The sequence below is a fragment of the Pyxicephalus adspersus genome, chromosome 3 (genome assembly GCF_032062135.1).
Source record: "Pyxicephalus adspersus chromosome 3, UCB_Pads_2.0, whole genome shotgun sequence".
Taxonomy (NCBI): Eukaryota; Metazoa; Chordata; class Amphibia; order Anura; family Pyxicephalidae; genus Pyxicephalus; species Pyxicephalus adspersus.
In genome coordinates, this window is record NC_092860.1 from 57,383,367 (window position 1) to 57,406,481 (window position 23,115).

The window sequence follows — 23,115 nt, forward strand, 5'->3', positions numbered from 1 at the left end:
TAGTAGCGCAGAATATAACTGCGTTTTAAGGTTTTAAAGTAAAAATAACAGTGACTTGATCCAGGGCACATTGCCTCATGGAATCAGGAAGGAATTTCTTTCCCCTGTTGGAGCAAATTGTACCAGGGATTTTTTTGCCTTCCTCTGGACCAACTATGTCCATAGGGTTTTATATCTGGGATATGTTTATTTCCCTAGTGGTTGAACTTGATGGACTTATGTCTTTTTTCAACCTAACCTACTATCTAACTATGTACCAGGCCTAAAGCTGGTCATAGCATTAGCGATCAACAGTAATGTGGGCATGCCAGGACTACAGTAGATGCAGGAAATGTACTCTCCAGTATTTGCACAGTTAAGCATTTAACCTTCCTTGGTGAATTAACAAATCTTTAAGGGTCTTTTATGTGTCTGCTTTATATTGTTGCCTTAAGTTTTTAAATGTTTCTTTTCATAACATGTATACTTTACTTTTATCTTCTTTTAACAGTGAGTACTTATATACAAATAAATGCAAACAGTAATTACCTGAATTTAACTGCCAGTCACAACCACTACAGTTTACAGTAACCACATCTTTTTAACTGTTTGCTACTTTTACCAAATACCAGAAGAGAGATATTGCAGATATATAATAAAAATGTTTAAAGCAGCAAGCTTACTAGAATGGCCCTTATCCACTTGAAAAACCAAATATGGTAGAAGTGCTCCAGCAACATTGGCGGTCAATGGGAAAAATGTCCCCCTCACATTAACGATCAGTGAAATAAGTGAACCCATTATAATGGATGTCAGCAGAAGCTCCCTTGTTAAATTGGTGGTCATAAGAAAAAGTCTGCCTGTTACACTGGTAGATAGTAAAAAAAAGTGCCTAATTATATTGGTGATTAGTAAAGAAATTACCCTATTGCATTATAGTTCAGTGGAGTTGTGTGTCTGCTAGTGTTGTTCAGTAGGAGAAGAACCATTGGTGATCATAGTGCATAAATATAAATAGATCATTGGTGTGAGAGGTTAGTTACCTGAGATATAAGGCTTCATTACTATTGTAATTTGAAGCCTATTCATTTAAATGCGTTCCCTAATGCACCCAAAAAAAGGTGTATTCAGCATTTTCGGCACTTGTAAAGTTCTGGGAAGATTCTTTCTGTATGGCACCCAAATGCACAAATTTGTTCTGAATAGCACCCACTGCACTTCTGATACTGTGCAGCACAATGCAAGCTAATGCACTGCTGCTCACTTCAATACTCATTCACTTCAATGCAATACATGCATAAGCTTGCATTGTGCTGCACGGTACCACAAGTGCATTGGGTGCTATTCCCAACAAATCCGAACCAAGCATAAATTGGAGGAATAGTATAGCAGAAGTAGGAGCGAACATGCAGAAGGTAACATGCGAATCATCCCATAATTCTAACTTAATGCAGCTGGATCTGTGAAATAATGTTTGCTTCATGTAATGGTTAATGAAGGTAAATGATGTCGGAAAATGACAGGACAAAACAGTTTTCTAATTAAGAGGCTGAGAATTGCTAATAAAGTTGCAGCCAAAGTTAATTGTCAGTTTTTTTACACAGAAAACAGTGTATGTGAGTAGAGCTCCCAAATCAATACAGAGGCAGCATTGGCAGAGCTGGCAGCAGGAGATCAGGCTTATTTACTAAAACAGAATGAAGTCCAATACAAGACATCTTTGTATTTTCTTTGAGTCCAATACAAAGAATTCTTTATATAATATATATATATATATATATATATATATATATATAGTTATAATAAATATATACCATACATGATACTGTACAGTTATATTACAGGTTTTAGTATTTTTATGCACTCTTGTTTTAACAGATTTTTTTATTATTTAAAGTTTATTATTAAATTTATTAAATATTGGACATATTCGGTGGGCTATGCCTAAGAATTATAGGCCTACAATGTAAAATAATTTTCTATGCAAAAAATGTAACGCTTTTTGCATGAACATTTGGACAGAATTGGACCGCTAGGGGGCGTAATCATAATAAATATTAAAATCTAGAAGGCTCACTACAGTTCAATAAATGTTCTTCCTTCTTTGTTTGGTGGTGGGTATCTCTGCATGAAAAACAGATTGTGTGTATGCAAAAAAAACAAAAGTTTGCATGGACAGGGCAGAGGCTGCAATGCTTATGGGTTAGTTTGCTTCTATCAAGAGCTCAGGATCACACACTGATATTTCACTGAAATCAGTGCCAGTTTGCAGGGATCCCACACCAAATAAACCAGGATTACAGCCAGCACATGTAGAATACAGGCATCAAGTAAATGAAATAGGAAATTTTTCCTGACAATCTGTCAACGCTGCAACTACTTCACTTCTTAGTTTTTCCTTTTTAGCCTATTTGTAAGAATAAACGGAGCAAAGAAAATAAAAGTGGACAAGGAGTGCCAAGTGTTTATTAAGGAGTTGATAACAAAATATTTTTTCACGGAAGTCCGATCAATGGCTGAATGTCTGATGTGCAAGGAAATTGTTGCAGTTTTCAAAGAATACAACATCAGTCCTCATTTTAACAAAAAGCATGCCAACTACGCTAGCAAGCTGTCAACACAAAAATGGCCGGCAACTGCACAGTGGTTAACGGCTAATTTACAGAATCAGCAAAATATTTTTCACCGACAAACTGCAATTCAGGAGTTAAGTACCAAGGTAAGTTTTATGCTGGCATTCAAATTAGCAAAGGCTAGCAAGCCTTTCTCCGAAGGAGAATTTTTGAAAGAATGCATGGTAGAAACAGCAGATCTGTTGTGTCCAGAGAACAAAGACAAGCTTGAAAAAATTAGTTTATCGCGCAGGACAGTGACTTACCGTGTGGAACTGATTGACGAAAATATAGCCCGCGAGTTAAAGAAAAAGGCAGAGTCCTTTTAAGTTTTATTCATTGGCACTGGATGAAAGTAATGACATAAAAGACACTGCTCAGCTCCTAATTATAATCCGAGGGATTAACAACAGTTTTGAGATAACAGAGGAGTTTTTGACCATGGAGTCCCTGAAAGCAACTTGTATGATCGGGTGTCTGCTACCATCGAGAGAATGGAGCTAGCTTGGAGTAAACTTGCATAAAGTGAAAGAGGATATTATTTTCCTTTACTGCATTATCTATCAAGAAGCCCTGTGTAAGTCTATATTGCAGCCTAATCATGTCGTGAATCAAGTGGTAAAACTTGTGAACTTTATACAATCAAGGGGACTTTAGTAGCGGCAGTTTATTACGTTCCTGGAGGAAACCGATGCGGATCACCAGGACTTACTTTACCAATCTCGTGTCCGGTGGTTGAGTTTGGGCAAAGTTTTTCAATGTACGTGGGAGCTCAAAGAGGGGATTGGCACATTTTTTAAGTTACTGGGGAAATCTGATGAAGTTTCTGAGCTGAGCAACAAGAACTGGCTTTGTGACTTTGCAGTTGCTGTGGACATATTTTCACACATGAATGAGCTGAACATGAAGATACAGGTAAAATATCATTTTGTGTATGACATGTACACAAATGTGATAGCCTTCAAATCCAAGCTGACTTTATTCTCCAGACAACTTTCAAACAAATTTTTTGGTCATTTCCTCACACTAGCCACGCAGAAGGACGCCACCAGAAATCTGAAGAAATACAGGAAATCACCAGACGACCTGCATGGAGAACTCTGTAGTCGGTTCTCTGATTTTGAAAAAATTGACAAGTCACTTCAGCTGGTGTCCTGTACCCTGTCACAAGACCTTGGCCAAGTACCACAGGAGCTGCAGTTGGAACTGGATTGATCTTCAGTCTGACTCTTAAAGGAGAAGTTCAACTCTCTTAAACTGAATGACTTTTAAGCTTCACTTGACGAACCCACGTTTCCAAACATCCTGAGGACGGCACAGAAGATGCTGGCGTTGTTTGGCTCAACCTAGGTGTGTGAGCAGATGTTCAGTGTCATGAACATCAAAAAAGCTTGTCACAGATCCAATTTAACTGATGAGCACCTCAGATCTATCCCGAGAACAAAGATAAATCCAGACTTTGATGCACTGGCAAAAAAGGGAGGCCAAGAACACTGTACCCACTGACATTGAAAGCATTTTGGATGCGCGAACCATGGGGACCAATATGCATGGAGCTTCAGTGTTTTATTCATATTTTCGGCAAACAATTTCTCATACAAGACCTGAAGGTTAAATTTACATAGTATTTCCGATACATGGGATATCTCCATATTTTTCCAGTATGAGGATATATATATATATATATATATATATATATATATATATATATATATATATGCCTGGTTGCACATAAGCATGTGTTACAATTGGCCTATGTTCCATCGGGTATTGCTCAATCCCTAAATTAAAAAAGGCCAAAGATGGGTTCAGCTTGACTATTACAGTGTTTCCCAACCTTTCTTAGTCGCGGCACATATTTTACAATTAGAAAAATCCCACGGAACACGACCAAAAAGTCAGACACGTAAATTAGCTACCTGCTGCCATCTAGTGGAAGAGTTTTTTTTGGTTCTGCCTATCACTATACATCGCTGGTATAGACAAATGAAGACAAATTTTTTGCAGTAAATAAATCATTTTGGGACCAATTAACTGAAATTGGATAATTTCCCACGGTACACCCGAAGATCTCTCAAGGCACACTAGTGTGCCACGGAACAGCGGTTGAAAAACACTGGACTATTATACCAGTCACTTCTGACAATAGTTGGAAGATCTCCTTCCAAACTTCTTGGATACTTTTGAAGTACCAAACAAATGTGGCTCAGCAAGCCTACTTGACCACATAGTCGCCAGCAAAGAGTAGAGACACCCATATCAAATTTTGCCACAATATATGGTTTTCGGTACTATTGAAGTAGCATCTTAAGGTAAAATTCCCAATGCATATTACATCTTGAAAATTTAAAAGCAGACTGAATCGCACGTTGCCATTGCTCATCTGTAAAACTTTTATTTAATTCAGTCTCCTATTTTATAATCTGAAACGATTTAACAAAAACTTGTTTATCCTGAAGAGATTGATAAATAATTGGGATACCTCCCGCAATACGATGGGAATCAGAAAAAAAAACCCTATCTGGGAATGAGTGTACAACGATGTGTACGGACATTTCTTATGGTAATGGAGTATCCTATATAAAGCATATGCATCTGTGTTAACTAAAACTAAGTAGAGTCTTTGTTGGAGTGATAGATTAGGTGGGCAGGAGTGTAAATCTTGGAGTGTAAAGAGATTTACTTGTTTCCAATGTGCAATGGCTAGATCGGGAATGATGTGTATATACATCTATCGGGATCTGTAGTTCCGAAGAAGCCGTATCCGTTTGAGACTTAGAAATTACTTTAACCCAAACAGAAAAAGCTGCTTTAATTGTGGACATATCTGGTAAAGCAACCGAAGGGCCTAAAAAATTAGCCATAAAAAAAAAAACTATAGAGAAAAAAAAAACTAGAGAAAAAATATTGCACCGCCGTTAATGTTGATGCCTTGTAGTAATCGTATAGATCTGGGAGGCCAAGACCTCCAATATTTTTGTGTTTTGTCATGGCCGCCACTCCAACTCTAGCTTTGCCATAGGACTAAATATATCTCAACAGTCCCTGTAGAGATCTGAAATAACTTTTGGGTATTTCCACCAGCAAGGTCCTAAAAAGTACAACATTTTTGGCAAAAGTAACATTTTAAAGACTGCCACTCAGCCTACCTGCTTAGACAAGTTCAATAGGTCTTCTCTTAACCTCCCTAGCGGTAACCCCGAGTGTGACTCGGGGTAGAAAAAAATTGCTGAAAGCGGTAACCCCGAGTCACACTCGGGGTAGGTAAACCTAATAAAGTTAATAGTAAATACAGCCTTACCTGATCCGCCGGCGTCCATCGCCACAATCTCTGTGTTCTTTCTTCTTCCTCTGGTCGGCTTCTGCACCCGATTAGTCACCATGGAGTTCCCGGTGACGTCGGTGTGTGTGCATTCAATACAAAATAACTGTATTGAATGCAATACATTGGATTTATGTGTGTAAAATCAGTACATTGTTTTCAAGAACATTTATTTTACAGTATATATAATAGTATGAGTATAATATGTTTTTTTTTAAATTTAAAAAAACTTTTTTTTTAAATATATAGGTTTTTTTAATTTATTCAATTTATTATTTTTACATGATTTTGTGTTTTAAACTTTATTATATTCATACTATTATATTAAACTGTAAAATACATTTTTATGAAAAACAATATACCGCTTTTAGACATATAAAACTGGAAAGAAAGGCCCATTGAAAATTAAAATTTGTACGCAACGTTTGAATTAGGGGTAATGGCATTTCCATTGGCTCTTAGTATCATTTAATTTATAGTATGAAAGGTTTCCAAACTTTTGTAACACCTCATATGCCGCAGGAAGGGAAAGACCCGGTTCTGCCAAGGTCAAAACTACATCACCTGCATATAAACCTTATGCTGTACTGAATCTATAAGGATGCCCTTTATCTCCGCATGACACCGGTTAACTTCTGCCAGAGGTTCCATTGCTAAGTCAAAAATAATAGGAGACAATGGGCAACCTTCTCTAGTGCCATTAGTCACCTTAAAAGATTGTGATATTACACCAGATGTCAGTACTCGGGCTGTGGGATGCGAATAAAGGGAGGATATTGCTTTAAATATTGCGCCCCTAAACCCAAATTTAAATAGTACCTTAAACAAGTATCCCCAATGAATCCTGTTGAAAGCTTTTTCAGCATCTAAAGCAAGAACTACAGGAGGAATTTAACACAATTCGACCAATCTCATAATGTTTAACATAGGTCGAATGCCATCTGGCGCCTGACGTCTGCTAACAAAACCCACTTGTTCGGGTTTGACTAGACAAGGTAGAATATCATATAATCAATTATCAATTAATTTTGCATAAATCTTAATATCAGTATTCAATAGGGATATAGGGCAAAAATTTGGGGGAGAAACCAGATCTTTCCCTGGCTTTGGTATTGTAGCTTGTAACATCTCTGGAGGGAAAGCACTAGACATAGCCGCCTTATAGAATATTGTCAACAGGTGAGGAGCCAGTATATCATGGAAAGATTTATAATATTCACTCGGTGGGCAATCTGTTCTAGGCGTTTTATTGGATGGTAGAAATTTAATAACTTGTGAGATCTCCTCCGTTGAGAATGGTGTATTAAGTGACCAGAGGGCCTCCTTTAATAAAGTAGGTAAGTTTATCTCATGTAAAAACCCTTCAATTTGCTCTATCTTAGGTTGATAAACAGATGAGTCCTTCTGTAAGTTGTACAGTTTGCTATAATAGTCACAAAACTCAGCAGCTATATCATGGGGATTAAAACGTTTTACTTTCGTCACAGCATTAAATACAAAAGGTATTTTAGAGTGTTGCATCCTCTGTTTAAATCTAGTGACCATAATCTTGGAGGCTTTATTACCTTGTGTATATTGAGTTAGTTGTAGCTTTTGAATACATTGGGCCTGAGTGGATAAAAGGTGCTTTCGTAACTCATGTCTGCAGTGGAAGAGTTTGGTAGGAGTTTCATTAGTAGGATCAGATTTATGTAGCTCTTCTAATTTTTTGATTTCTGCAAAAAGTGCAGCTAGTCGTTTACTACTCATTCTTTTGTCTTGGGATGCAAGCTGTATAAAAAATCCTCTAATAAATGCCTTATGGGCATTCCATATAGTGAAGGGATCCATATCTTGTGTATAATTAAAATGAAAGAATTCCTGCAAGTTGGTGCGAATATAGGCTGAGGATGCTATATCAGCAAAATATTTTGGATTAGCCCTCCATATTCTAGGAGGGATAGTATGATAATGATCTTCCACTGTCAACACCACCGGATCATGGTCCGATCATGAGATATTATCAATTTCTACCTGTGAGGCCTTTCCTAGTAAACTCATATCTGTCAGAAACATATTGATGCGGGAATAGGACTTATGTGAAGATGAATAATAGGTGTAATCCTTTTCCGAAGCATGTAAACATCTCCAAACATCATAGAGGTGTGCTTCTTCTAGAAAGGGTTGTAATACGACCCTTTTATAGAGTTTCTGTATAGAAACATCAAGTTGTGGGTCCAGTTGAAGTCACCACATAACAAAGGATGGCCCTTCAGCATGGGCTGGGCTTTCTTAAGCACTGACCAGAGAAATCTAATTTGGCCCACATTAGGCACATAAACAATAATAACTGTAAAGAGAACATTATTTATCTCACATAATAAGATAATGTATCTGCCTTCTGGGTCGGTAATACACTTAAACAGATGAAATGCCACTGAGTTTTTGACCGCTATCGGTACCCCTTTCTTTTGCTTGTCAGCATTAGCTGTAAAAATGTGGGGGAACAACTTATGAGGACACTTGGGAGATTTAGAGGCCAAGAAATGAGTTTCCTGAGCACATATGATGTCACAGCCATGATGTTTCGCAGTAGATCATAAGGCAGATCGCTTGTGTGGGCTATTAAGCCCTTTAGTGTTAATAGTTAAGATTTTAACCATTGGCCAGCAGAGAAAAACGCTAACAAATCTAGATATCCATCCAGTAGCCACTGGACATGATGCATATAAGGAACACTAACACTAATAGAATCAAAAGAACAGGAAAAATTCACAGAAAAACAAAATAAAAATAAAAACTTTCCCTAATATGGGGATAGCACTACATGATCTAAAATCATGAGTACCCACAAAGGGAGCAAATGTACTTCCAAGTACAGCTCTATATAATCAAAGTGCAAATATCAGTATTATCACACAATATCAACCAAAACCTGTTAAAAGCAAACAAATTCAGGCCTGACCCAGCAGTGGTTTTAAAGGAGAAGGCACTGTCTCTAAGGGCTTGATGGAAACAACAGAACTAAGCCACTAGGTCACTTTGGTAAGCGTGAGTTTCTTACTCAAAAGTTTCTTACCTGCCTCTTGCAAGGGGATCACAGGTCGAGATCCAGATTTGGATATCAAAAGCTTCACCGGAAACCCCCAGCAATAAGAAATATTGTGTAGCCTCAGCATTTTGGTCACTGGAGCAAACTGGCGTCTAGCTTGAATTGTCGCTTGGGATAGATCTGCATACACAAAAATGTGGAAGTAGGGCTCTGGAAAAGATTCCAGGTTTCTGAAGGCTTGCAACAGTTTCTCTTTAACATGGAAAACGTGAATCCGAGCAATAAAATTTCTTGGGGTAGTTGCAGACAAATTAACAGGTTTTGGAAGCCTGTGGGCCCTGTTAATCACTAGCTCATTCTGGGGGATATCAGGTAACACATTGGAAATCAGTTGTTGCAGATGTTCTGTAAGTATCGTCGGGGAAAGATTCTAATAGGCCGCAAAATGTTAAATTATTCCTCTGAGCTCTGTCTTCCATATCAGTGATTTTAATTTTCAATTTCGCCACTTCATCCTCCAGAATATTGTGCAAATCTACTAACTCATTATGAGCATTTGTAAATTCACTTCAATATGCTCCACTCTATCTTCCAAATTTTGCACATCCCTGCCAAGTGAAGATAACATGGAGGGCAAATCACTTTGCAACAATTTCCTAAGCGATAATAGCATGTCTTTCATGTATCCACAATAGGAGCATCAGTAGTAGGAAAATCAATAAGCTGTGTCAACAATGGTTCCTCTGGAGGATCTTGATATGTAACGGTCTACCTCCCTATTTGTGCTTGTATTCAAATCAACAGTCACATTAATGGGCATATCAAGTTGTGTCAGCTCACCAACTTCGCTAGGTCGAATGTCCTGTAGTTGCTGTGGAGACTGTGCGCTTGGAGACAGGGCTGCTTTCTTTATGGTGGCGTGGGCTGTCTTCCTCTCCCTCTTAGTGGGCCGCGGAGCATGTGCGTTGCCGCCATCTTGGCTTGTTTCCTCCGCTGTCTTAGAGAAGAACTCGGTCAGTCTCCGCGGACCAGACTTCTTTTTTTCCTCCTGGCCATCTGCTCTAGGTAATCCGGAGTGTTTTGTACTGGATCAGGAGCTAGAGCAATCGTGCTGTGAGTCGCTGGGATGTATTAGAGCCGTGCCGCAGAGAGGGCTCACTCAGAGGCAGCCATTTCACACGGCAGCCGGCCACGCCCCCCAAAAAATATATATTAGGCAACCAAAAACAAAAAACAATAAGTACTAGTGTTAGTTCACCTGTTTAGTGCTGGACAGGAGAAGTCTAATTGTATGGCATTCAGTATTATCCAGGAGATGGAAAAAACGTTCAGTTGTTATGAAAGAAGTGGACCATTAGTTTGTCACACTAAGTAGAGATCGTTACACCCACTGCAGACTGTTCTTAGGCTTCCACAGGGTGATGAGGATGACCCCATTTGTATGTAGCATGACAGTACTTAATTAGGTCAAGTAGCAGGCGCATCTTCAGTGTGCCTGGACATATCTAGCAGTAGGTGGATTTGAGCACCATCAAAATCAAATGGGCCTTCGAGCCATGCTTTCCACATAACCGTTACAGCAAAAACAGTGAACTCTACAGCTCACATCACTGGGCATAGTGGACAACTGTGACATGGAGTCAGGGACCCGATGTACTTAATCCCCAGCGCTGTTGTCAGGGGTTTATCCAATAGGGTATTGAAGCTAGCAGTGATGGTAGCTTTCAGATCTGAAGATGATGTAGCCCCTGGCTGGCTTTTAACCCCGATAATATTTCTGCAGTTGTGGTAGAGGCAACCTTGGGTAGTTTCCTGGGCGAGCTCCAAATTTCAAGAGTTGTATGAATTTGTAGTAAGAAATCCTTGCAGAGGGAGACACGGGATCACGGGGCCCGCAGAAAGTGTGGGCACCATCTTTGATTGAAAATCTGGAGGCCCTGGGTCTCTACACCACAAAAATACTGTTGGAGACCTGTGCAGTACAGCTGTTTGGATTGGGCAAGAGTGCTGCATCTGCCTGGCTTAGTGGGGGGGGGGGGGGAGTGAGTAGGGTGTGGTAACAGCAGGGGGTTGCATCTTTACGCCCGCCATTTCTAGGCAACAGCCCCTGCCCCACTGACATTTATTGGTGTGTGTGTGTTTTTTTTTAATATTTTGGATGTCATTGAAGGCCCTTTCACAACAGTGTCAACTATGAATGGGCTACTTCACACATCTTGAAGGAGCATGTGCCATCAGGCAGCACACTGCACATGTTGCACTGCAAAGCATATCATTTCCTACAGTGTATTAGGGTGTCATTCAGAATTAATTGCACTGAATATTCTTAACTGTGTTACCACAATGCAGCAGTTTTAATATGCCATAAAGAAACTTAAAACAGGAAAATCAAAAATGGGTGTTACCATCAACTTCTACAAAAAGAATGATTGCCTGGTGTCACTGTTCAGCCAGAATCTGGATCTTTTTGATTCAACTGCCTACTATAACACCTATACACCACACAGGGTTTCTGACTTTTCTTAGACTTCTCTAGCTGCATACAGTCTTAAACTCGGAGCCCTCCAGGTAAGTAGAATTTTCACAGGGAGGTCAAAAAGGGCTATGTCTATGTATTTCTCGCACTACATGTATACATGAAATACTGGAATTTTCGAAACACAAATAAGCAGAAAATGTATTGCAGTAGGTAAGTAATGAACTAAGCATGAAGTAAAAAAGTAATGGGCTACGCAATGCTGTTAACCTAAAATAGTACTTTATTATGTGTAAAAATGCACATAAAAAAATACTCAATGTAGATCTGGTTTATTAAATATCTTTAATAAAAGAGAATAAAATACAAAACAATACTGATCTGCTCTGTGGAACCATAGCTTTAAATGCTAAACATTCTTGGTGATACGCGGAGGAACCACATTCAGAATTCCAATGCTTTCCAATTATAGCTGTAAAATGAGGAAAAAAGGTAATTAAATCAGAACATATGACTCTATAATTCAATAAAATAATGAAACATACAGTACTTGCTCATAGAAACTGGGTATATATTAGTCTGAATGACAAGCACTGGATGCCATCAAAGTGCCATGGAAAGTGCCACCGAGTTCCCTAACCCAACATATGTTCGTAGCAAATACCAAGCAGACAAGCAAACAAACCCCCCTAATCTATATTAAATAACTATAAAATGACATTGGTTAGCTACTGCTTACTCTCCTTGCATCAAATCTTAGCTACATACAGAGCAGAATACCTTTGTAAACTCATCCAAAATGGTCAAGTAATGCTCACCATACAAAGGAAAATGTCACTGTACAATCAGCTTTAGATATAACTACATAGGTGGACCTACCTAAAATACACAATCTTTATTTAGTGTGGCTGGCCTTTGCAGTACATATGTGTTTTGGATAAAGAGGAGATTGTGTGGATTGACTGTAACATGTATGTCATTGCTTAGGCCAGTTTGGGATGAGCAACCACAGTGGTTGCACCAAAACTGATTCAAAAGACTTGAATATGGAATGCATTGCAACCCAGTTAAAGTGATTGTATGGTAAACCTCACAGAGAAGCAACATGTTGCTTCTAAGATACCACTTGGCAATGCCTGCAAATCTATTTGTACACACATGACATTTTAACAACTCCCACTGCTTCTGGTATGCATACATGCGCCTATGTGATTGATTTACCTTTCCTCTGAACTAGGCATTCAAGTTTGTATGATTAGGCAGGTCACTATTGCAGAATGGGATCTTTACCCCGCCACCTGAGACTATTTCCCATGTATTTCCCTAGTATTTGTACGAGGTTATGCAGGGCTTACTTAGAATCTGGAATCCACTTAAAACATACACCTTAGTGGTGCTAGCTATGTCAGTTTGCATCAATGAAAAATTAAACATTTATCATATGTATGGAAAAGGCCACTTTGTGTATGACAAATTGCCATGCCATCCACTCCTGCCCTTTCTCCACCCACATCCCTCCCTCACTGCTCATCCCCCGCCCTGGCTCTCTAACTATTTATTCAGTGTGTTGTCTTCTGCGATTGGTTTATGTCATAGATACAGATCAGGTCCACCACCACAACCCACATTCTGTGGAATGCCCGTCTCTCCCCCTCTTGTACCTCCATAATAACTCACAACAATGAGTGCAGCCCTTCACCTGTCTCCCCCCCTCATGTACCCCTATATCACCGCACAACAATAGGAGTGCACTCCATCGTCACCTGTTTCTCCCCCTCTTGTACCCCCATATTAGCATACAACAATAGGAGTGCACCCCATCACCTGTCTCCCCTCTCATGCACCCCCATATAACCGCACAATAGGAGTGCACCCCATTACCTGCCTCACCTCATCCTGTACACCCATATCACCTCAATATTAGGAGTGTTCCACATCACCTGTCTCACCCCCTCATGAACCCCCAAATCACCTCCTCACCACCACCACCACCTGTGATGATTGTTAGGTATCAACTTGGTGATACCTTGTTATTGTTAGGTATCACCTAACAATTGGAGCGCACCTCATCACCTGTATCACCCCTCCTGTACCCCCATATCACTTCATAACAGTAGAAGTGCACCCCATCACCTGTCACTGCCCCTCCTGTACCTATATTACCCTGCAATACCGCCAATATACAAAACACCTGTCCCCACCCTTCCATATCCCCTGCAACAATACCAGTTCTCCCATCACCTGTCTGACACTTTACGTCAGCCCAGTTTCATCCTACAATAATAGCAATGCATTACAATCACCTAACATCCCCTGAACCCCCCATATCCCCCTGCAATGTCAGTCCCCCTATCACCTGTCTCTCTTTTATCCCCCTACATAACTACCAGTGCGTTCTACAATAAAAGTATGACACCCCAGAATTAACCTTACAGTTTATAATTTCTAAATCACATAGTAATATATCTTTTTTTTTTTTGTTATGCTGAGACTGATAATCCACTTTTCCTGCCTTTCAATTGTAGTTTTCCGGGCTTCAAGTTTGATCCGTGAGGCCCCGCCCACCTTCTGTTCTCTGCACAACGTCACTTCCAGGTTCTTTTACTTTATAAGAACTAGTCGCTGACACACTGTGTCAGTTATGGGCACGCCCAATCTTTTCCGATAGGCCAATAAGCGGCACAGGAGGGCGGGGAGAAGTGGTGCCATGTTGAAATTGCTTTCTGTAGGGCTTAAGCGTTCACTTGTTTTAGCTTCTGCGAGCGGAGTATTGTGCAGAAGAACCATGGTAAGAATAAACTGGAGAAGATATAGCCTAACACTGTGTTCAATGTATACTTGGGGTATAAGATATCGGTACCTATCGCCTGTCCTCTGCATGACCTTTCTTGGCAGTAGCACGTTGTAGACTTGTGTACAGGCTGCATAATTCTTTATATAAGTGTTGCTGAGTCAGCAAAGGACGTATAAATGTGTGAGAGAGCTGATGGGTCAGCAGTAAAGCAAGTGACTGCGCTGATTTATTACCTAATGGGGGTATCTGTCTGATTAGGGTGAGGCTGGAATGGGTGACCATGTTATACATGGTAATGTGTTGTCATGTTACTGCAGGTTAATCCTTAATACCTGCTTAATGATTATCCATGTTAAGTCCTGACCGTGTCTGGAGACAGTGACGCAGCTCCTCCATGTACACAATTGCTTTGTGAATTGCTCTTGTCACATGTTAACAGTAAGCTTGGTCTCCTATGTAATGACCAAGCCTGTTCTCAGCTCATGAATTGCTCTTTTTTCCATCAGTTTGGCTTAACCATTTTATGCACCAGTTTATTATGACGACTTGAAATTATTCTGAATGTGACCTGATCTACTTTCTTTAGTGCTAAACGTGCTAAATAATTTGGAAGAGTTATATTCTTTGTCTCCTGCTGTATTCTGTTGTGTTATTGTTAAAGAGAACCTGGGGCCTTGTTGATAAAACCTCTGCTTTGGATAATTGGCAGGTGCCTTTACCTTTTTCAAGTGGGTTTGCATCTCCATGGATTTGTATTTGTGGGTGTTAACCCACTTAGCCAAGTGGTGAGGGGCAATTCATTTTTTTTTATACTCCATGCCCCACATGTCAGATTCTTTTGCTGGTTATAGTCTTTCTTTTTTTATGATAGATTAACAACAAAGCACTGTACATAGAGTGCCGTTTTTTCCTTTATAGAGAGGATGGGCCACTTGCACTTTTCTTGATTGAAAAACACAGCACTCGTTTTCCATTAGTCAATCCCCCAGGGTGGGTTGATGAGTGATCTCAGGGGACCACTGTACACAAATTAGATTTTCCCTCAAATTGAACATTTTTTTTTTTTTCAGGATGACAATCAAGTGTGTACAATGCTTAACTCTAGTTAAGCTGTGTAATTTATCATAGTACATCATGATAAATTCCACAGTTTTGTATGGAGCATCGTTCAGAACCTAACTCTAGTTATAAAGGTGCAGCCACCTTTATAAGGTGGGGGGTTCTGACACTGACTTTCTGTAATGTCTGATTTCCCGGATTAGTTGTATTACATGAACAAAGATTAGAATATTACTGACACCGCAAAATTACTGACAAAATGAGTGAATATACAGCAGCACTGTGCTTTTAGGAACTGGATATTCCCATAACTGAGGAAGATGTGCAGTGTACTAGTTAAATACTGCTTAATTTAGATTAGTGACCTATAGATAAGTGAGGTTAGGATCAATACTGTGATTACCATTTACGGTTACTAATTATTTTGTACCTTATTGTCCAATTCCTGCTTTTTCACGTGAGAATGAGTTATCTTTCCTGGCATATACCTAGCCTGTATCCCAGAAGGTTGGAGGTCAAAGAATTTCACATGCAAGAAGAACATTAATGGATTAACTAGTATGTTTTACCTGCTCAATGCACGCAATGAAGGGCCTTTGTCCATATATTATATAGCCAGTACAGGAGTGGACCTGGCATAGCATTTTCTCCACTAAAAGTGTGTATTTAAGCCTTTCTATTAATGTATCCCCATCGAAATTGTGTAAAGACATATTTTAGCACATTGATTTTTATGTATATTAAAACATTTGTGAGAAGAAAGGGTTTTGTATTGCAGAAGAGACTTAGAATAAGGATTTTTGCAATTGTCTTAAATTGTATATTAGGTTGTGCATTGGCAGCTCAGTGTACAATGCAAACATTTGCTGAATAATGGTCTAAACAACTTGGGTTGTCCCAGCCAAGCCATATGTGATGGCTTTGATCTCTAAACTGAGGAGAAGATGTCTGTGCCAGCAAGGCAGCTTGTAGGATGCTCTTCAGGAGAGGAACCATACCTGTACAGTGCTTTACAATGCACTACATCACAATACCAAGATTTTTTTAATTTAAAGCTAAAATATTTTGTTTTTTCTTTTAAACCCTCATGAAAATGCTAATAATGGTTCTAAAAACCTTTTGTTGCATACCTGATTTTAGATTCCTTGTCTTCTTCACAAAGTCTCAAGCATCATAGGCAGTGGAGCGGCTGGGGGGGTGCTGTCTCCCAACAGTTCAGTTGGGGAGGAAAGAAGAGCTAGATGATGCTGTCAGTGAAAGTCAATTAGCCAGGAAATGAGGCAGTCTCCATCTGACATGTAGTTTCTAATGTACACAGTAAATTAGAGCATGCAAGAATTATTCTTAGTACAGGAAAGAAGATTGCAAGTGTGCAAGAAAAATTATAAGACTGGAGTTCAGTTATGTTGCTACAGTTGGCAGTACCATCATAAATTTACTATTTCCAAACTGGAATCCTTGTAAGGGTGTTTAGGGGCATATTTACACCAGTGTGTGTCCCCTCTCCAATTTTGTTTTCCCTGTTGATAGGCTTTTGTTCATGCATTTTCATCTGTGCTCTAAAGGGCAGGTTTGTTTTTTCATCCATACATATGCAGGAATAGTGTATGTACCTGCCAAGTCCTACCCATATCTCCACTCTCTGCACAGACCATGTGAATCACTAGTCATCATGTCACTGGTACCTTTACAAAGTAACATCTGGGATGGCAAAAGTATTTTTGCTGTAAAACATTTTAATAAAGACATTTATTTGTTGCAGTGTGCGAAGGTGGATAACTGGAAGGATGCAAAGTCAATTTATGAATTTTCCGCTACAGACATTGATGGAAATGTAGTTTCCCTGGAGAAATACAGGTGACTTGTGTCTATGTTGTTCTCATATATTCTGTTTTTCTTCTATTCTTTTATATGTGGATATCAACAGGTAATTCCACCAAGTTCTCCCAGTTGTATCATGTTAATTGTCTTCAAATTCAGCAGGGGTTTGTGACTGCTCAAGATGGCTGTACGGTATTTTCTTTAGTACATCTTGTTTCTGCAGCTTTTAAAGTTACATAGTAAGTCAGGATGAAAAAAGGTATAAGTCCATCATGTCCAACCACTAGGGAAATTAACATATCCCAGATATAAAACCCTATGGACATAGTTGATCCAGAGTGAGGCAAAAAAAAAACCCTGGTACAATTTGCTCCAACGGGGGAAAATTCCTTCCTGATTCCATGAGGAACTCTAATATTCCCTGGATCAACAGTCTCTGTTATCTTTACTTTAAAGCTTTAATACCCAGTTATATTCTGTGCTTCTAGAAAAGCATCCAGCTTTTTCTTAAAGCAATCTATAGTAGTTGCTGAAACTACTTCCTGAGGGAGCCTATTCCACAATTTCACAGACCTTACAGTGAAGATTTCCTTACTTATCTGGAGTTTAATTTTCTTTTCTGCCAGACGCAAAGAGTGCCATCTTGCCCTTTGTAATGATCTGAAAGTTAATGGTTGGGAAGAGAACTCTATATGGACCATTTATAGATTTTATATTTATATTCTCAAGGGAGAATACATTTGTGTTCCTCTATTCCTTTTATTAGTTTAGTTGCCCTTCCCTCTGCGGTCTCCAATTCCACAATGTCCTGTACAGGACAGGAAAATGTATCTCTGCAGTCTATTCCTCTTTTAATACAAGAAAGTTTAGATATTGCAGCTTGCCATTGCATGCTATTATTAAGTCAATGATCTACCAGAACCCCCAGATCCTTTTCTGTTTCTGACTTCCCCCAAATGTATTCCCCCCTAGACAGTACGAAGCATGCATGTTGTCTAAAAAATATTGAGATCTTGTAGGTGGACGCTTTTAAGACTTTAGAACCTTAATTTGGGAATAATTTGTAAAAGCCTAGCTTTGTATGGACTTTCTAAATCCTTGAGGCTGCTCAAGGTACTGATATCATGCATGTGATCTGTTAGGTCAGGTCTTCACTGACTGAATCCAGACCCCACCCTATCCCAAAAAAATTTGGATGCTATGTAAAAAAAAAAAAAGCAGAATGCAATAATTTGCAAATCCTTTAAGCCATATATTAAATAGTAGAAAGACACTACATTATTTTTATTTTTAATTTGATGTCTGAAACATTTTTCAAAAAAGTTGGGACAGGGCATGGTTAACAAGATGATTATATAGTAGTTGAATTTTTGTCAGGAGACCTACTTAGAAAAGCAGGGGATTGTGAGAAATGACCGAAGTGGGATTGCTGAGTGACTTCAGCAGGATACCTCATTGGGCACCTGCTAAAAGTGTAGTGAAAATTAAAGAGGAACTAAACTCAAGTCACCAAAAACAAAAAAAAAAACACCTTCAATCCCGCAGAGCCATCGATTGGTCCGAAGGTGTTGCACCTAAAAAAACAAACAGAATTTTTACTTACCATAAAAGGGTTGTCTACCCTTTTATGTAAAGTGAAATTTCTGAGTTTAGGTAGGCTTTAAATTCACCGCTCAAAAAGCTTATTATTATTATATGCTGTTAACAAGCAGGATTATATATTTCCCCCTTGGCCTTGAGGATGAAGCATTCATAATTTCCATAAAAATTCAAATTAGTCTGACTAAAAGGTGGATTTCCACTTTTGCCTCAGTTCTTTGCATTGTAGAGATTTAACTTGCATTTGTGAGTTCATCCAGTGGTTTCCCCTGGGGAAGGGAGGGAGGCCTGCATACCCTTCAGTTTTATTTATTTATTTAATTCCCACCCACAACTTTTTTGTAAATGGGGTTGTAGGTACTTTTTCTTTCAACCCCATAGACCCTTTAAAAAAAAGCTGAGTTTAGTTTGTGTGTCTGAAAGCATATGAGTTTTTTTTCCCCTTAACAAACAGATTCTCTCCACAGGGGCCTGGTCTGCATCATTGTCAATGTAGCATCTAAATGAGGAAAAACCCCAGTAAACTACACTCAGCTTGTAGAACTTCACGCCAAATACGCTGAGAAAGGTTTACACATCCTCGGGTTTCCCTGCAATCAGTTTGGGAAGCAGGTATGTATAACCAATTTATTTATTTATTTTTTAAGCTTTGTTGCTGGATATGTGGCATGAGAAAATTAGGCCTCATCTCCTATATCAGAGATGCAAAAGGAAGCTACAGAAAATCTCCTAGGGAAGTTCCTCTCATTAAAAATGTTTTCCCCCACCCTTTTTATAGGGACAACTCTAAATTTTGGATTTCCTCACATGGTTTCTTGTGAACAATGGTTACCAATACAAATGGAAACAAGTCTTTCCCCAGTGGGGACACAGAAGGTTTAATCATCCCTGCAGTAGCTAAACATTTTCTTGTCCTAATTCAATGCTAAAATGGTCAGTGAGAATTTCCATACTGCATAACATCACAGCCATTAATCCCAACAGTACAGGGTCATTTGTTAATCATTCATTCTTTTATGTTCAGGGCTGTTCAGTTGGCACATCTTTGCCAATTCCAACACTAGGTACCCAATAATTGCTTTAATCTCCACAGCCCTGGTTTTTTTGATGAGGGGTAAACTAGACATAATATAGCGCGAGCATAATCTTTTACAGAGGCTAAACAAAAACGTAAATGCTTAACTGCTGATTGGTTGAGCTTTACAAGGCTTAATAGGTGTTTAAAAATAAAAAAAATGCCCTGAAATCATAGGCAGAGTTTTAGGAAAGTACCTAATTTTTGCTTACTCTGTCTTGGTGACTAAACTCAGTGTAAAATTTTACATGTTTTATACGTGATTCATTTAAGGAACCTGGAGATGAAGCCCAGATTAAAGATTTTGCAGCATCTTACAATGTAAAGTTTGATATGTTCAGCAAGATTGAGGTCAACGGAGAGGGTGCTCATCCCTTGTGGAAATGGATGAAGGAGCAGCCTAAAGGGCGGGGTACTCTTGGAAAGTAAGTTCCTATCTCTGGCATGCAGTATTATCAATTTTTTTTTTTTTGCAATATATTGCATATTCCAGGTCCCCTTCAGGGTGGCAAACCTGGGAGATGACCTGCTACACATCAAGAATGAGAACAAAATTGATATAAAAATATTTTGCCTTCTAATTCTCTCCTCATCATGGTCAAAAGTCTGTTTTGGGGGAGTAAATTTTGCAAGAAGCCTTGGTGGTTGATAACGCACAAATAATTTCCAGCAAGAAAGCAATTTAGCAGCACAGTAGCTAGACTACTAGTCAGTGAGTGGCACACTGCCTTGGATTATCCTACAATAGAACTTCTGATTTTTAGGAGGTCAAGCCATATACAATTACTCTTTGGGCACAATTAACATATCTAGATGTTTTCTATAGCATGGTAATCCATATTTTAGAGTAGGTAAACCTTAAAAATGGTTATCTTTTGGCTCAATGCATGTAAAAGAGCTTTTCAAGTACAAAAAAAAGGCCCAAAACGCTGTTATGAAATGCATTAAGTACAATTGTATTGAGAAAAAATTAGAACCACAAACTAGAATTGCAACATGGATTCTCTTGCACATTCCGCAGGGCTTTGTCATAGTTGGGAAATTTATTGCAGACACCTGGGAGAAGACCGTTTGGTGCAACAGTAATGCTTCCTGCTGCAGGTTAGCAGTACAATATAGTCAGAATCTGTTCAGTGTAATCCTAGGTGTACTGTTCTAAAAAAAAAAGGCCCAGGAAAGGGATTTGAAATTTCTATGTATTGGTGGGAATTGCAGCCTTTTCTACCTAAGCATAAAGTGAATATTTGCCCATAAATGTGCACACTAAACTATGTGCATATTCTAAATATAATGTAAATGCTCTTCAAAAATCTGTAAGTATACAGAGATAAGTAAGGGCTTGTTTTAAATGTTCAAAGTTAGCAGTTAACTGAAATTTTAGAGAGCAGCCTACTGATGTAAACGACCAGCAAATGTTTCCAAACTGTTAGAAAGAAATTAAGTCTTGTGCACTTTTGGGGATTTTTGGAAATTACTCTCCACTATGAATGCCCTTCTAGGGAGGCTTGCGCTTCTCTACCAGGACAAATTGTTGGCAATTGAATTACATGATTTCATATTTACCTTTTCCTTTTTTTCTTTCCTAGTGCAATCAAATGGAATTTCACAAAAGTAAGGCCCGAACTGTATACTTCAATTTTTACTCTTTTTCCCTCCAAGTATTTTTCTCTTGCTAATATTGTTTGTTTTTTTTGTTTTGTTTTTTTTTCAGTTTCTCATTGACCGTGAGGGCATTGTTGTGAAGAGATTTAGTCCCATGGATGATCCAGTTGTAAGTAGTTGTGATATGAAATGCACTGTCGAGCATTTATTAACTAGGTATTGATTAGGATGCTAAACAATAAAAATTTTAACAGATTTTCATTGCAGATCTTGTCTGGATCTTGATGTAGTCTTTGTTAAAAAAAAAATTACATGCTGTAATGTTTTATGGGTTCATTTTTCATATAAGGTTGTATTTACCTAATTTTAGGACCTACTAGAACTTAAAAAAAAATTATATCTTCTTTTAGTGACTGTACATGGGCAAAAAAGGTTGCTTTAGGTTGGTATATTTCACTGCCAAAATATTCACTTTTATGACCAGAATTCTTCTAACAGTAGAGTTGCAAAGATGATCTTTGTAGCTTATGAAGTTCTTCAAAACTAGTGTACTAGAGCTGACTTGAGAGTGCAACTTGGTGTGTGTGACTTTAAATAGCCCTGTGTATGGCATTTACTATCTACTGTTGTTTTATTTTTCCCCCTCTAGGTCATAGAGAAAGATTTACCCAACTACCTTTAGGATGCTCCATGCACCCGGTGACTGACAGTTGATGGTCTTCAGTCCACAGAATGATGGTATGCCTCAAAACCGTAAGGGGAAGCAAACCAGAAGGTGTTATGGCGTGCACCTGTGGAAGGAGACTGCGTTCTGCTGCCAGAAACTGAAATGTAGACCAAGAAATCATGTCAACAATAAAATTGATCAAAATATTAATGTGGTGTTGTGTGCAGTACTTAATTCTTTAAACCAGATCACAATTGACAAATTGTGAGTTTTGGTAGATCTTAAGAATTCTCAATTTCTTTTTAGTGTTGTCAGCAGTGTGGTGAAACACTTTAAAACACTGCAGTGCAGTTTAGGAATGCTTGTACTTTTTGGGGGAACTGATTTTAGGGCCTAGCCACATTAGTTTGGATAACATGCATCACTGCATGTTATATGGATGGATACATGTGCTTTGTGGTATGCTGTCATTCCTTTTAAATGTTGCTCCAGTGGACTTGGTAACAACTAACATAATTGTGATCTGCTATGGTGCTTATGGTTTCTGTTAACGCAGTCTATTGGGTTGAATTGCCTTTTTTTTTATAATCCATTTTTGCCAAACTGCTGATTTTCTCTTTGCGAGGTAAAAGCCTGTAGCATGGTAATGTTATATCCTCTTTGTTTTTTGTTTTTTTATCAGAGCATGGATTTGCTTCAGATTGCTTTGATTTCTGAAATTGTGGGTTCCCTTGGATCTCAGCACTCCTGTTGGATTTTGCCTTCTTAGCTTTCTATTCTGAGGTGTCTGGAGAGGCTCTGTTAATTGTGACTAGTGGCCTGATGGTTGATGAAATGTTCTCTTTTGACAAGATTACTGTTCCTTTAACAGATGACATGTCCAACCCTCTTGAAGGTGTGAGTACACCCTGAAGATACAATATTTTATATATCCCTCCAGTGTTCTCCCCAGAAATTTTTTTCAGCCGGGTGGTGGGAAGCTGTAGCCGGGTGGTAAAAAAGGGGGTGTGGCAAAACACGGCAAATTTAGTGCTCCAAGTTGTTTATGGCTCGGGTATCCAGTAACTTCTTATTGTTA

General features: G+C 38.8%; 1 protein-coding gene and 1 long non-coding RNA gene across 6 annotated transcripts in view; one reads left to right on the forward strand and one right to left on the reverse strand.

Moving 5' to 3' along the window:
- LOC140326326 (uncharacterized) overlaps positions 1-14,071 on the reverse strand; it is a 35,410-nt gene extending 21,339 nt beyond the window's left edge. For all 5 annotated transcript variants that reach the window (XR_011919824.1, XR_011919821.1, XR_011919820.1 and 2 more), the window contains exon 1: positions 13,933-14,071. This is a non-coding gene — a long non-coding RNA (uncharacterized lncRNA). The remainder of the gene's footprint in view (positions 1-13,932) is intronic.
- GPX4 (glutathione peroxidase 4) lies at positions 14,067-22,247 on the forward strand. Its single transcript, XM_072404809.1, has 7 exons — positions 14,067-14,208; positions 17,036-17,130; positions 19,161-19,305; positions 20,042-20,193; positions 21,355-21,379; positions 21,480-21,539; positions 22,020-22,247. The coding sequence occupies exons 1-7, from the start codon at positions 14,128-14,130 to the stop codon at positions 22,050-22,052; spliced, it is 591 nt and encodes a 196-aa protein (XP_072260910.1). The 5' UTR covers positions 14,067-14,127; the 3' UTR covers positions 22,053-22,247.
- Positions 22,248-23,115: the final 868 nt, after the last annotated feature.